The 14877-nt window shown below is 33.2% G+C and overlaps 1 protein-coding gene across 1 annotated transcript in view; it reads right to left on the bottom strand.

Moving 5' to 3' along the window:
- CSMD1 (CUB and Sushi multiple domains 1) overlaps positions 1–14877 on the bottom strand; it is a 1184580-nt gene that overhangs the window by 231739 nt on the left and 937964 nt on the right. The window contains exon 23 of the mRNA XM_082756691.1: positions 13101–13257. Coding sequence (XP_082612817.1) covers positions 13101–13257 — 157 coding nt within the window. The remainder of the gene's footprint in view (positions 1–13100; positions 13258–14877) is intronic.

The following is a 14877-nucleotide window of genomic DNA, read 5'->3' as shown; positions in this document are numbered from 1 at the left end:
CATTCATTATGACAAAACGAAGAGTAAAATTGCTTTATGTATCTGAATAATAAGTTATTCCCTGTAAGGTTAAGTAGTATAACAATTGCTGGCTTTCATACCAAATTTTCAAAATGCCACTTCAGATACTGTAGAAAGAAATGTAAGGATGGCAGTTCATAACTCGTGGCCAAGAGTTCACTACACTTTTCCACAACCAATTCCTTGCAATAATTCTATACAAATGTAGCCCATATGTTTTCAGGCAAGTTGCCTTTCCAAGTCTTCTCATCCAATTTCTTCCCCTTCCCAACAAGTACAAAACATGCACCTTTCCATTCCCTTTTTCACTGATGCTCTTGTACAGGACCTGGTGTCTGTCATATTTTCTGAAATCTGATGAAATGTGGCAAACAGAACTTCAGCATTAAAGCAGATACTGCAAACATTTGCAGAAGGAAATATGGTCATAGACTCACAGCATTCAGGTTTACTTGACATTGAAACAAGCCAGTTGACAGAAATTCTGCCAATAATTTTAGTCTTGAGTAGGCTTATTGGATTGGCAGATTGCTGCCAATTATCTTATTCCTGAAGTTCATTATACAATCATGAGAGCAATGAATGGATATAAACCACCTAAATTAAAACCAAAACAGCCAGAATACTTCTAAATGATTGGCTATCACCTCCTGACACTGTTTATCCAACGTGATATGTTCTGTCATATTTGATACCAATTATCAGGAATGTAGAAATAGACATTGTCAGGGTAAAAATTACATGTCTGTAATTTATGTAGACTATTAATTATAACTTCTTTCAACTCCATTTCATTATGATGGGTACTGTGGTTGTATCTACATTAGTGAGTAGTGCAGGACAGTACTCCTCCCCCTCTGCTTCAATCTCTTGTTCAGACTCAGTACAGTTATTTTTGCCCTTACACCCATTCTTGTACTCCCTATCTCTACCGATACTAGAGTTGCTATTACCAAACTAATTTGTTGCTAATACCAACTAGTTGTTATTAGTTTGAAAACACACCAGTGGCTTCCTTGTGTAAACCAAGAGCTAAATATTTTTCAGAAAAGTTATTTTAAACTGGAAAAAGGTTAAACTTTTTTTTTTTTTTTTTTTTGAACAAAACAAACATTAAATTATTTGGTGTTAAATATTAATTAGGGACTAAAATCATTACATTAATCTGATTTGATCTAAACACAGTGCACAAAAATAAGGTAAGCCCCTACAACTAATCATTTGTTTTACTAGCCTATACTTTGAAGAGATTCAAGAATCTCCACTCTTGATTATTTAAATGAATGCCACAGTAATAAACAGTGGCAAGAGAGTTAATACATTTTCAATAAGCAACACAGAGATTAAATCTGTGAGTTTATAGATACATAAAAATTTTGTAATACTGTCTTGAAAATACACCAATCTTGTATTAGAAAGTATATAATAAAGCTTTTAATGAAAAACACTGAAAATAAATGAAAGATATGAAGGGCAAGATAGGGTGCAAAAAATGAAGATTGAAATATTACATTTTGATAATTAAAAATAGCAACAAGAACTAAAACATAGCATGATAAGAAAACTAATATTGAAAAAAATGAATAAATTAGAACAAGTCCTGAAAACATGATACACAGCATATCAATATAGCATCTAGCATCAACGTTGTTAATGTTCTCCTATTATATGGGTAAATTTATGCTAATATTAATATTACTGTTTGTTTTAGAAGGCAAAGTACTGTTAAAGCAGCAATGCCATGAATATCCATAAAACTTTACCACAAGAGAAGCCATGAGAGGCTAATTTTTCTGAATGCAAAAAAGTTTTTGTAAATGTTAAATTAAGCACTACAAGATTAAAAGCACAACACATGTGACTCACTATTTATGGACTATTACTCACTATGTATATATACATGTATTACTATATATGTATGGACTGGGTGGGGCCTAATCAGGAAAAAGGCAATGCTGTCTTTTCATTTCAACTGGCTACGACAGAGATCATGAATTATGTATAATGTATCTGCAGTTTGTCAAAGAGATGTGGGATGACTCAACATTTGGGGATGACTCAAAAAAGGGGGGGGGGGGGCAAAATCACATATTTAAATCCTAAATATATGGGAGTGTATTAGTACATACATGGAAATAGTAATGTAGTTATAACAAGTGTTTTAATATTAAGAAAGTAAGGTAATGTGAAAACATTGGAAAGATCAAAAACTCTGTTAGGGTTATCTAAATCTCAAGTAATTTAATCTCATAAACACAATCTATATGTTTTACACGGGAATCATTTTTTAACTACCAAAGAGTAATTAAAAGTATGAAATGGTACTTCAGTTAATGTTCAGAGTCCATAATGGCTTTCAAAACGCATGTAAATGTCAGCAAATACTCATTCAGCAGTTGTTGCATCTTAAACATCCATAACATAATAGATTTAATTAAATCAATGCAATTTCAAAATGAGAGTTTCTGGCTTGCTCATTCTGGCTTGGAACCATTTACGTGTTATCGAAACCTAGAGTTGTAGAGAAAAAAAAAAGTCTATATTATGTACTAGAAAATGTGCCAATTACAGAATCTCTACGTAACTAGAATGATAGGAAAGTCTATAGAAAGTAAAGTGTTTGGATAACGTGACTATAGTGACATATCAGACACACAAACTTTCAAAGAGCCTAGGAAGACAACTGAGTATGGACTAGGACAAAAGTAGATCTGCTTCTTTCTGCTGGATCTGTAACAATTTTGTAAGGCAGACTGAAAAATGTTACTGTCTTTGTGATTGAATACTTTACATTCGAACACAGATCATCTGAGGGAGATGGAAGGAACCATGTTTTTCAAGTACACTGATCTAACTCTATATGCTTGTACTGCAGAGTGAGTTCACAACAATTCTAACTTCAAGTGCCTGTAGAGAGATCTTCAAGAATGCTTCATGTCTAAGCCACATCTGTAATCAGTGGGGCAATGGCTGTTACAGTCACTACTTTAAAATACTCTGTAGGTTACTGGTAAAAAGAGCACTGGTCTTAGATTTGGGCAGGGGGTAAAAAGGAAAGGAGAAATAACATGAACACAGAAATTTTTTCTTGTGTTCTTTAATGCAAAGTACTTTGGTATGTCTCCCATGAAACCCTTCAGGTATTACAAATGCATTCCTTTCCAAATGAATAGCCTTTTCTAAACTATTCATTCTTCATTCAGTGAGGGTGACAGAGCATTGGAACAGGCTGCTTAGGGAGGTTGTGGAGTCTCCTTCTCTGGAGATATTCAAGGCCTGTCTGGACACCTACCTGGGCAGCCTGCTCTGAGGAACCTGCTTTGGCAGGGGGGTTGGACCCAATGACCTTTCGAGGTCTCTTCCAACCCCTACAGTTCTGTGATTCTGTGATTCTTAAATGAAGTCACCATGAACATGCAGGAAGGATTGAAACATGCAAAAAGATTTGTACAAGCCTATAAAAAACAATGTGACAGACAGGACTGAAAGTTGAAGACTCCCATCTGCAGCTGTGCTCATTCTTTCACACATTGATGGAGAGACAACTTCATATAGGCTCATGGTATTGATGCCCAACACTTCTGAAAATAAAGGTTTTAATGTACTGTGGCAAACACCTTAGATAATGAGAAACACATAAATACTGTCTACCTGTGATCACTGTCATAACCAACTTTCCCTACCTAGGAAGTTTACAGAAGTGGAAGGAATAACAATAAATAGGATTACAGCATTCATCTTCCTTAATTACCTGTCTTCTGCATAGTCTTATTCTCTCTGCTTTCTACATGCATCCCTAATTCTGCTCATATATCATATACACACAGATTTGGCAGGGTAATTTTAATACTATGCATAAAGTTTTAAAGAATAATCTTATTTTTAAATAACTTTCTTACACTTCTAAGTAATTAGAATGATTATTTTGATTAATGAAAAATTTGTTTCCTATTTATTGGTGATCTTTATCCATAAAAAAACACAACTAGATTGTAGGGCAATAAGCTTAATCTGTTGAAATGTAAACAATTCTTTCACATAATGAAGAGAAGGGAGAAAACATTCATATTCCTATGTCTGAGCTGTTAAAATCATTACAAGTAAATTCTGGATAAATCTTTTATTATTTTTTTTCTTTTCTTTTCCTGAACCTGATTTTTTTTTTTTTTCTATACCCTGTTCAATTTCAAAATAAAATAAATGGATAGAATTAACACATATTGGTGTTGCTTCTGTCTAATAGTATGAGAAGTATGAAACAGAACAATATGTTTACATTTGTGTTGCTTAGATTTTCTAATTAGAATGAACAATGAGGCACCAAAAAGATCTTACAACTTCACATTTGAAATGCAGCAAGAAGAGGTTGCAAGAAAGGTAAATCATCATAAATTCAGATCAACTACCTGACTTAAGGAACTGCTTATCAATAAGACAATTGTCTGGATAATAATGGCAGAGGTTGCCCTTTTGTCATACTCATTAGCTGCAGTTTATCGAGAGAGCTGAACCTAGAATTCTAAACTAAAAATAAACATAGGCAGAAAGGTATTAGGAAAGAAGAAGCAGATAATGGCATTTTTGTTCAAGTGTCCTAAGCTTTCAGACAGGAACTTTTTCTGGTTGGAAAATTCTTATAATTACATCAGTGGTAATATATATATATATATATATATATATATATATATATATATATATATATATATATATATATATATAAATACATATGTGTGACAGGAATACTACTTTCTACTCATGTGAAACTTCAAAAAGAGCCTCCAACAGGAAATTATTTCTAGGGTAAGTCCCATGTGATGCTGAAGGGCATTCAACATTACAAGCCAACAGTCCTTCTATGAAAAACAGGGGAAAAGTGAAAACTTTTGGAACAAATCCCAGCTAAAACCAGTAAATCCAAGTGCACATATATATAATGGCAAAGTCTATGTGTAATGGCTTCATAGAAATAGATTAGGAAAAAAAAAAAAAAAAGAGAAAAAAATCAGTTTGAAGGTTTAAAGAAGGTAAAAAAAAGTTCTGTCCTTCAAGACACTTCACTGAAGTATTCATTGAAAATGTATGTTCCCATTAAGCTCTCAGAAATAATGCTTCAAATATGATCACCTTTGTAATATTAAAGTAATATAATTTTTAGGCCAGCACTTCTGAGATTGTGAATTTAGTTGAAACCTGCTAGCAAATTTCAATCGCATGCTAAAGCTAGAATGCATACATCAGCAGACCAAAACCAAATATTCTTTAGAAGCCTACCACATTACCACAAATCTTACTTTCATATCCTAAAGATATGATTTGAATATAAATGTAAAACAACACATGCATATGGACTTCTATGGTGATCTCTGCTGAACCATCTCTTTTTTTTTTCATCTTCAAAGCACAACAAGATTTTAAAAAGCGGCTCCTTTATTGATAATAGATGTGAATTTAAAACTTAGTGGTTTTACATCAGATGAGAATCTGGCCCATACAAAGAAAAGTGAGGAGTCCTTCAAAGGGTTACAACTGGCAATTATCAAAACAAACCCAAACGACCTTTATCAAATTCTATTTTTTACATATTCTAATACCTCTTACAAAGTCTCTTTTTTTTCCTTAATTGAAAATGAGAAACAGTAACCTTCTTCATTCTAATTCTATGCACAGAAGGGTAATACAGTGATTTAATGATGATAACACATAACTGTTGGGTACGAAATAGAATGCTTTTCTTTTGAGATGTTCAGAAAGCTTTTTCTTTTTTTTTTTTTTTAATAGGTTATTCATGTTGTGCATGTATATTTACAATACACATATTTTAATTCAAAATAGGCTTTTACATCAAGTTTTTTGGAGAACCCACTTTAATAATCATGGACTATCCTGCCTGTACTCCTATCACAGTATCAGTCCTGTTCTACTTGTTATGTCTCCCGTTCCCCATTGCTTTCCAACTTTCTTCTTACCATCAGCCACAGTTTCTCACTTCATAAGCTTGCCATGTTTCTTGGGCAGCTTGTCATGCTCTCTTCCTCACCGTCAATGGAAGGCAAGGCAAGGCAAGGCAAGCTGCCCTGGCTGTGCCACCTTGTCCACCCCAGCCTACTTGCTGAGAAGGTTTTGATGACGTGCAAGCATTGTTCAGTAACAGACAAAACACTCATATTATTAGCACTGTTCTAGACAAAAATCTACCACACAGCAGCACCATGTGGGCTACTACTACTACAAAAAGACTCCAGCCCAGTCAAATCTAGTACAGATAGACAAACTATCTCCAAGCCAGTCCAGGACTGCTAATTAAAGTCCACAGGTGCTAATTAAAGAAAAATATTTTGGAACGCTCATTAGTTGTGCTTACTCAGCTAATATCCACCTGTCTAAAAATTATATCTTCACAAATTCAAGGAGATTTTCCTGAGATTGAAAAAAGGCAAACTGCAGAACAAATGTCAACATACCAGCATTTTAATCTCCAAAGCATGGGATAATATAACTCTTCAGATAAAACGTTAACACAATGCTTAAATTCACTAAACAAAATATTTCTCTTATTTCCTGACACAGACAAAACCAAATAAAAACATAAATGCTAAATTATTTGATACCTGTTTTGTTTAATTTCAGAAGTCTCATAGATGATCAAAACATCTTGTGGTGAAAAGTGGTAAATGACCTTATGACCTTAATAATAAGGACTATTATAAGACCAACGTATTCTAAGTTCATATGTTTTGTTGTTGTTTGTTTTTTTTTTTATTTTCTTCCTTCTTTAATTTGGGGTTCTTGGAACTTTGGTTGCAGGCAAAAACACAGCATGGGAACAAGCCACTCACTATATATCTCTCCGTATACTACATGTGTACACAGGAACGGGTAGGTAATAACCATGTTAACCCTTTGTTTTTATACAGCAATTTCTTATATATTAATTGTATCAAACTGCTCTCAGATCATACAATTGGATACTTTACCTGTTCTATGAGATAGAACCATGTAGAAGAGTAAGTAGTTAGTGAACAGGTTAAGAAACTGAAAAATGAGTTTCATTCTGCACTGAAGAAACAAAACAAAAGTAAAGACAATAATGCTTTGAAATTCACCACAATAGAAAACCCTAGAAAAGAAATCTGTACTGAAAATCTTGAATGATTATTTCAGAATTTTGTTGTATGCTTTGAAACTGAACGAATGCAAATTCATGCTCATCTTGTGAAAGCTTTGGATTTTCACGGAGTACAATTTTTTTTTAAATGCTTCTTTATCATGTTCATATGAATGGATGCATTATTCAGTGCACAGGAAAAACATGGCTTTGAGAATGTGGCTGGTTTATGTCAGTATTGAATGAACTGAAAGCAAAAGGCAGGTACCCTTCAGGAAGAATAAATAAATAAATAATTAAATAATGACAACATAAACATTCATGTTATTAAACAGGCTATCATAGTTCAATTGCAAGAGTAAATTACAGTTGAAATTGAACCTTTCTTTTAGAATTTATCTTTTTTTTTTTTTTTTTGGTCTTGATTATGCAACTTTAACTTTCTTTTCAAATAGTTTTTTTGTGGGGTTAGTCACATGACTGTGCTTCTTGAAATTACTTGTGAAATATATGCATAGGCTGAGGTATGTTCAGTTAGGTATTTTTTAGCTTTTGTTTGTTTCATTTAATTTTATCTTATGTTTTTAGTGCAGTGCATGAATTCTTTTTGGAAGAGATCTTATACACTGATTAGTTACTGAAAGGAAACTAAAGAGCCTCTTTTCATTACTGGATTGTTCTGCTCAGCAGACACAATACAGCCTGAGGCAAAGCCACTAGATTTCTGAATCTGAGCCTGTTTGCATGCAAGGATAATTGACTGAGTTTGCAGTTTCAGAACATTGTTTTCACTGACAGTCTTTTAACATTTTCAATTACTGTAGAATAGGAAATGAACTGAATTAAATTTCAGTTGAGGATTCTGTTAAATTAATTTCCAGATTTAAAACATTTATATAAATTTAGATTATGCTAATTCAGACTCACCTTCCATGTTCCAACTTTCACTGTCCCTTGAAAGATAAAGAAATAGCTAACATTTATAATGTAGAATTTAAACTGAAAATAAGAATGAAGCTTTTACCAGCAACAGAATTATATGAGTGCAAAACCAGTGCATCATGTGAGACAAATATTCCACAATTTCACTTTTCAATCTGAAAAGTCTATCTTCAGACAAATTAAAGGAATACTGTAATAAAGTTAAAGGATACACATTAAAAATAGAGGATTATAAATGCAAATAAAATATTAAAAATTCATTGAAAAAATAAAAATCTATCCATGCACAATCCTAAGTCTGTTTTCCTTTAGGGAAACTACATGTAAACTGATGCAAATCCCATGGAATTGAGCACAGTTTAAGGGCTTGAATTTTGCACACTCTTTTGGCTGACATGATATCCACCCAGAATTCTTTTTTTGGTGAGAGAAATGGTCATGAATTCAAAACTGATAGAAAGCACCATTAAGTTAAGATCTAGGTGTACATAGCATCCACTCCAAATGTTTTCCTCTGAAGACAAATCCCAGCTGAGAATTTATCTAGCCCTCATTTCCACTGTAGCAATGAATTGCAGGAAAACATCTAATTTGAACTCTTCAGAAGGATACAAATCCTCCTGCCAAATGTTCAGGAATTAACACAGAACTTCATTTTTAATCCAAACAAGGGAATGGGGAACAGAAAAGTGAAAGACCTTCAGAACGTTAAAATCTAGCTACAGAGTATACCACAAATCTCTGAATGGTATACATGGTCAGACTTTACTATAAAATTTGTAACTAGTTCTGCATGTATTTTATGCATGCAGAAGTCTGCTGTGAGGTAGATCATACTGCTGAGTGACCCAGTGCAGCCAGGCATGTTCCTAAAGATAATATGTCAGTATTCCTGGGCCAGATGGACCCTTCCACTGGCTCAGCTCAGTGGACTCCAAGGCTTACTTTGCAGATAAGTGAAGCTTTTCCTTCTATTATATTCTGCACAGGACTGAGGAACCATGAAATTGCCATAGAGAGGTAGATAAGCTGCTCCTTAGAGTAGATGTATGGATAAGAACAGACAGCAACTTCATGTTATCTCAGACAGGCAACTGCCAACCCACAGAACTTGGTAAAAACCCTCAGGTCTCCGGAGAGTCCAAATACCACTTCTACATAGTGGTAATGTTCCTTACACATCACAGCTCAGGGATACTTCCTGAGGACATGGGTGGATGATAACATGAAAACAAACACCTATCTTCAAGCACCATAAGAAATTAGTTTTGAGAGTTCTAGCCAGTACTGTGAAGACAGTCTTTACTTCTCAACTTAGTGGGAAAACACAGAAAAATGTTTTACTGATAAATTGATAGACAGGGATTTGGACAGGAAACAGTCTTTTTCACTGCAATCTTTGTTTTGAGATGCAGGGATTGTCTGACGTGCTTTACCTATTTGCTAGGAATTTTGGATATGTAAATAAAACAGCAATGTCTTTAAAAGAAATTGTGAAAGCAATTTTGGTATATACATTAAGGTGCACCAAATATGACACAAGTGAAATTACTGTACAAGTTATCTTCTCAAGGGTTAAGAGTGACCATTGTGAACTGTAAAACTCCAAACAAAGCACAGAGTAGTCAGCACTATACAGTACTCAGAGTGTCAGAGAGTAAAAGTATACCTCCCAAAGTATACCTCCTATACCTCCCAAAGTATAAATCTGGAATTATGAAAGAAGAATTGACATGTTGTCATCCAAACAATTAGCAGTCACAAAAGTTGGTTGTGGCTACAACATTATGTATAAACTTTTATAAAATTTTATAATTTTTTACACACAGATTTCTATTGATGTCTTAGAGATTTAAAACCATCTTAAAAGCCCTTTTTTTTGTTCCTTGGATTTTTCACAGACTTCCCCTGATGGTTAAAAAGAAAAATATCTAAAGGGAGACAAAGAACTTAGCTATTTGTGCAAACTCTGTTTAAAAGGAGTAAGAAACAAAATAAAGGAAAATTTGTACAACTTTGGCTACATTTTTAAGACTAAAATGATGGCTTTTATTAGAAGACAGTCTTATTTCCATGTCTTTGGTATATAAGACATGTAAACCAAAATAATCTATCGAAACCTGACATTAACTTAAGGAAAAAACAAAACAAAACAAAACAACAACAACACTTCAGTCTCATAAAGCTTTTGTTATAATTTCTTCAGCACTGAGATATGAGCATTCACCAGAGTCATTCCCTCTGACACCAGTGTAGCTGTTGTACTGAACAATGAAAACAGTCTCTATTATTCATTACAACCTACTTCCACCCTAATTTTAAGGAAGCAGCTTTATACTGACTTGTCTTACAGGAAATAGACAAATTTTCTTCTTTGTTCCTTTTGTTCCTCTGGTAGACTCAGATTCAGTTATTGTGCAAATTACAGTTTCATTGACTCTCACGGAGATATGGCCTTTTCCTACCAATCTCAGGCTAAACTATTAACAAAACGTAACTGTCTCAGTCTTTTTGAATCAGAATTTCCTTAAACACAATTACTATTACTTTATTCCTCAGTCAAAATATTTCACATCTTCTCCAAACAGTTCAGAAAGATTACAGATTGCTTCATCATCCAGTCCAGTAAAAAAATTCTCTCTGCCCACTATGCTAAATCTATTTCCTTGAAATCTTCTTGTAGTTATGGATCACAGAATGAAATTACAATAATTTTGTTTCCATTCAGTATTGTTTCTAGCTTGAAGCAATCTTATCTATACATATATTGCACATTTCATTAGAAATTGAATCCTTCATAGATTTTCTTTTAGTATCTTATATTCTAATTTCTACAATTTTATACAAGCCACTCAGACTCTGGATTTATAGAATTCTGTTTTATTATTTCAGTAATGAGATTCTGAAAACAGAAATGAAGATTTCTCTATGCACATTTCTGTTCTCATGGATCATTAGCTTTTTCTACTGTCTTATCTATACATTTAGTATCATCCACAGAATTCAGAATATTAAAAAAGATAGTATTGTGCAGAACTACAATAGTAACCTTTTAGTAAGTCTCTTTAATAACACGTTGCAATTGTTCTAAAACCCAAACTTCACAGCTGCACTAATATCACTTTCAATAGTATTCATGAGAAGAAAAGCACTATAAAGGCAAACAATTAAAGGTAGCTGATATAGCCCCTCCAGGCAGCCAGAACTAAGCAACCATATAGACAATGACCAGAATTGATATACTACTAGCTTTATTACACCGTCACTTTTCCTAACACTCTTCAGCCTTACAGTATTTGTTATTCACCAGAATATATATCCCTTATTTCCTTCAGTAATTCCACATTTTAATAGTCCTTTATTTTTTTTCTTTGTTTAGTAATCATAAAGTATCTGGAATATTCCTATCTGTTAAGCGATGGAATAAACTGCAAAATAATCTCTCCGGGAAGTTAACTCCAGATATAATCTATAATTTGATTAATTCAAACAGATAATTATCATTTTGTTTGATGTCCAAACACAAAACTAATGTTTGTTTAGAAACTGCATTGGAACTGCACCAAAAGATTAAATAAATAAATAAATAAATAAATAAATAGAATCCCATCCAATAATGAATATAACTTTCTGTTATAATCTTCAAAATATTGCTTGGAGTGGAATCTTTCCAAAATGGGAGTCAGCACTGCAACCAATTTTCAAAGAACCCCAAAATAATAAATCTTATGAATCTTATGATGGTGAAAAGCACCACACTACAGTGTTTGGAAGTAACACTGAATATGGGTTGTTTTTACAGTCAATGTAATCAGATGGTTAGATGGTCACTACCTCACCAATGTGTTGTCTTGAATTTGACTTCCTGAAAATACATGTGAAAAGTAGGTAATTACATTGTATTTACAAATGGGGATCGTCTCGTGTTAGAACAGGCAAAACTCATTACAGATAAACATTTCAACATGAACTGCAGCAAAATGAGCATAAATGAGGAAAAACAAAAGGAAGAAAAGGAAAAGGAGAAAGATATATCTCATTAAGATCTTCCCTGTGTATGCAGTTTTGTTAAGATTACTGTTAGAAGACTGTATCAAATTCTGTCTATGCACTTGCAGATGTATGAAAACATTTGATAGAACAGAAAAGAAGAGATTCAAAACTAATCAAACAGGCATGGGAAAAAAAGCTCAAAGACATGAAGTATATATTAACATACATAGAAAAAAATGGTACATGACAGTAAGAGTTAGAATACTAAACTGAGGCATAACAAAATCTAGCTACTGGATGCAGAAATTAAGCAAAATTCTATCTTCAAATAAAGTGCTATTTCTAAATGGTACATGAAACTGTAGCAGGATTTGAAAGAAACTCATTCATCTCCCTTGAAATCAGAACCCTTAAAATATTGTTTTTAAAGCAAATGGCTTAACCCTTGGAAAGATTCTACAGTCTGTATAGACAGATCAGAGTAGATATGCCTAGTGGTTCCTTCTGGATTCTGAAACATAAAATGAAAGAAAAATACTTTCTAGATTAAAACAAACATACAAACAAAAACCACATGAAGGATAGTATGATACTATCAAATTTATCAGGCAGAGCAGAAAAACAGAAGAGAAAGTGATTTCTGCTTATTTTACAGCTGACTCCAATCCAAAAGGAAGCCAGCACATGTATGAAAAAGAGCTATGATTCCATTTCTGTGCCATAGCTCCTTCTAATACTGTAACAAATTTGAAGTACAAAGTGATTCTCTGCTCTGCAGTACAGAAGATGATGTAAAAGGCAATAAATTGAAGGCAAGGGTTACTTGGAGATTCCTTGAAGTCTCAACTAAACATCTATTTATATGTATTGGAAACAAGCTAGTTATCCTCTAAAAATTCACTGTTCTGCCAGCTTTAATAAATTACCCTCAGTCTGTGGGCTGAGTGTATGACTTGTGCAAACTTCACTCTGGTCCTCACAACCAGTCAGGACATTACGAGGTTAAGAACCCAGGCATACTTAATTGTAAGCTACTTACTTGTATAAGTGAGCTGAAATCCTTGGTCAGTGTCAGATCCATTGGTATTAAACTCTATCCATAAATGGTTAGAGGTGCTGTTTAGGATAACTCCCATCATGTCATTTTTGGTGAAGGCTCCCAATGAGCGGGAAGAACTGTCTTTTCCATCATACACCTTGTAGAAACGAAATAATAGTATGAATAGTATGAAACTGGATACTTAAATATTTTAATCTAAATATCTGAAAAACTTTATACAACAATTCCAAAGTTAGCTATGCATTGGAAAAATCTTGCGGTGTATATATTGTGTTAGCAAATACATTTCTTCGTTATGAAATTCAGTGAAATACAGAATATTGTCACCCTTACAGTGTTTCTTTATTTTTTTTTTTCTCTTTTTCAGTTTTGTTAGTTCTTCTTGAAGGAAATTAGTATTTATATGCAACTCTGTCTTCCGAGGTTTCATACCTCACATTATTTTTCATGATAACTCACAAAGGTTAATAGAAGTATAATTTCTAAAATCACTATTGAAGTAATGCTGAAAGAGGCAAACCCCATTCCACTTTGTTCTTTCCTTCCTGGAGATATCAAAAAGCAGAACTGAAGTATTAAAGTCAATATATCACTTTTTATTTCAAACTATGAGCCTGCAATATTTTTTGTTTTACTGTAGGTTTTAACAAAGAAAGATAAGTTTTCAAAGAAATATGTGAGTCTCTTTCCAAACTAAGTGCAGAGATGTTCTTATTTACTATGTTACTTTATCTAAAAATGTCAATAGAGGACAAAAATAACAAATTACCCCCTGTCATTTTGATTGTTCACCAATACAAGACAAGAACGAAGAGCTGGTATTGATTAGGGAATGGAAAATTACTTTTGCTTATTGGAAAACCTTAAAAGAAATGAAGTCCCAAAATAGTCCTCTGTAGTTTTTTGTCCCCAGATGAATTTAAAAACCTGATTTCTTCTTTAATTTAATTAAATCACCTATACTTCCTTATGGAAAAATAGACAAATACAAACTGCTTCACCCTTCAAGGCATGTAACACTCGTGGATTCTTCTGCAGAAGTAATGAATCTGAACAGTTGGTTTCTAATGTGAAGTGAAAGATAATTTACTCTGACCACAAATGTCCTACAATGACTAGATATTTAAGCTTCAATTATAGTAAACATCTAAGCTCTGGATATTCATCTCTTCATTCTCAGACCTTGTGTTATACAATAAGGATTTATCTTTATTCCAAACAGAAGTCAGTGACCCACTTAACAATCCAAATTCCTGCATTCAAGTCACAGAAACTTCTTCCTATTTTAATGTTCAGCTAGATGTAAAAACAAAATGTAGAAACCCGTCTTTAGAGATGAAAAACAATTTCAACTACATTTATGGATGATAACCAACTGTTAGAAGCAGAGCTATCTTCCCAGTGTAGAAAATATGTAGAAAATGTCATCAATATGTTGATGTCTTAAAAGAAGCCTCATTCAAATCAATTGCTGCAATTAACAAAATAAAATAATAAAAACAACATGCATAAAGATTTTTTTAATATGAAAGCACAAATTTTGTTTCATTAATATACACAGACATAAATAACAACCTTCCTTCAAAGAAGCTTCTGAACAATAATAAATTGCACTAGCCATTGTTAGAACAATACATGTTGTCCTTATTACTAAGGCAAAGATTGTCTTATACCAGGACAAATAGATGAGTTATTGCAAGTCACAATCAATTGTAATTAACACATACTTAGCATACATCTCTTAGCAGAAATGACT

The sequence above is a fragment of the Aythya marila genome, assembly GCF_965140915.1.
Source record: "Aythya marila genome assembly, chromosome: 3".
Taxonomy (NCBI): Eukaryota; Metazoa; Chordata; class Aves; order Anseriformes; family Anatidae; genus Aythya; species Aythya marila.
This window is presented reverse-complemented; position numbering and strand designations above follow the sequence as displayed.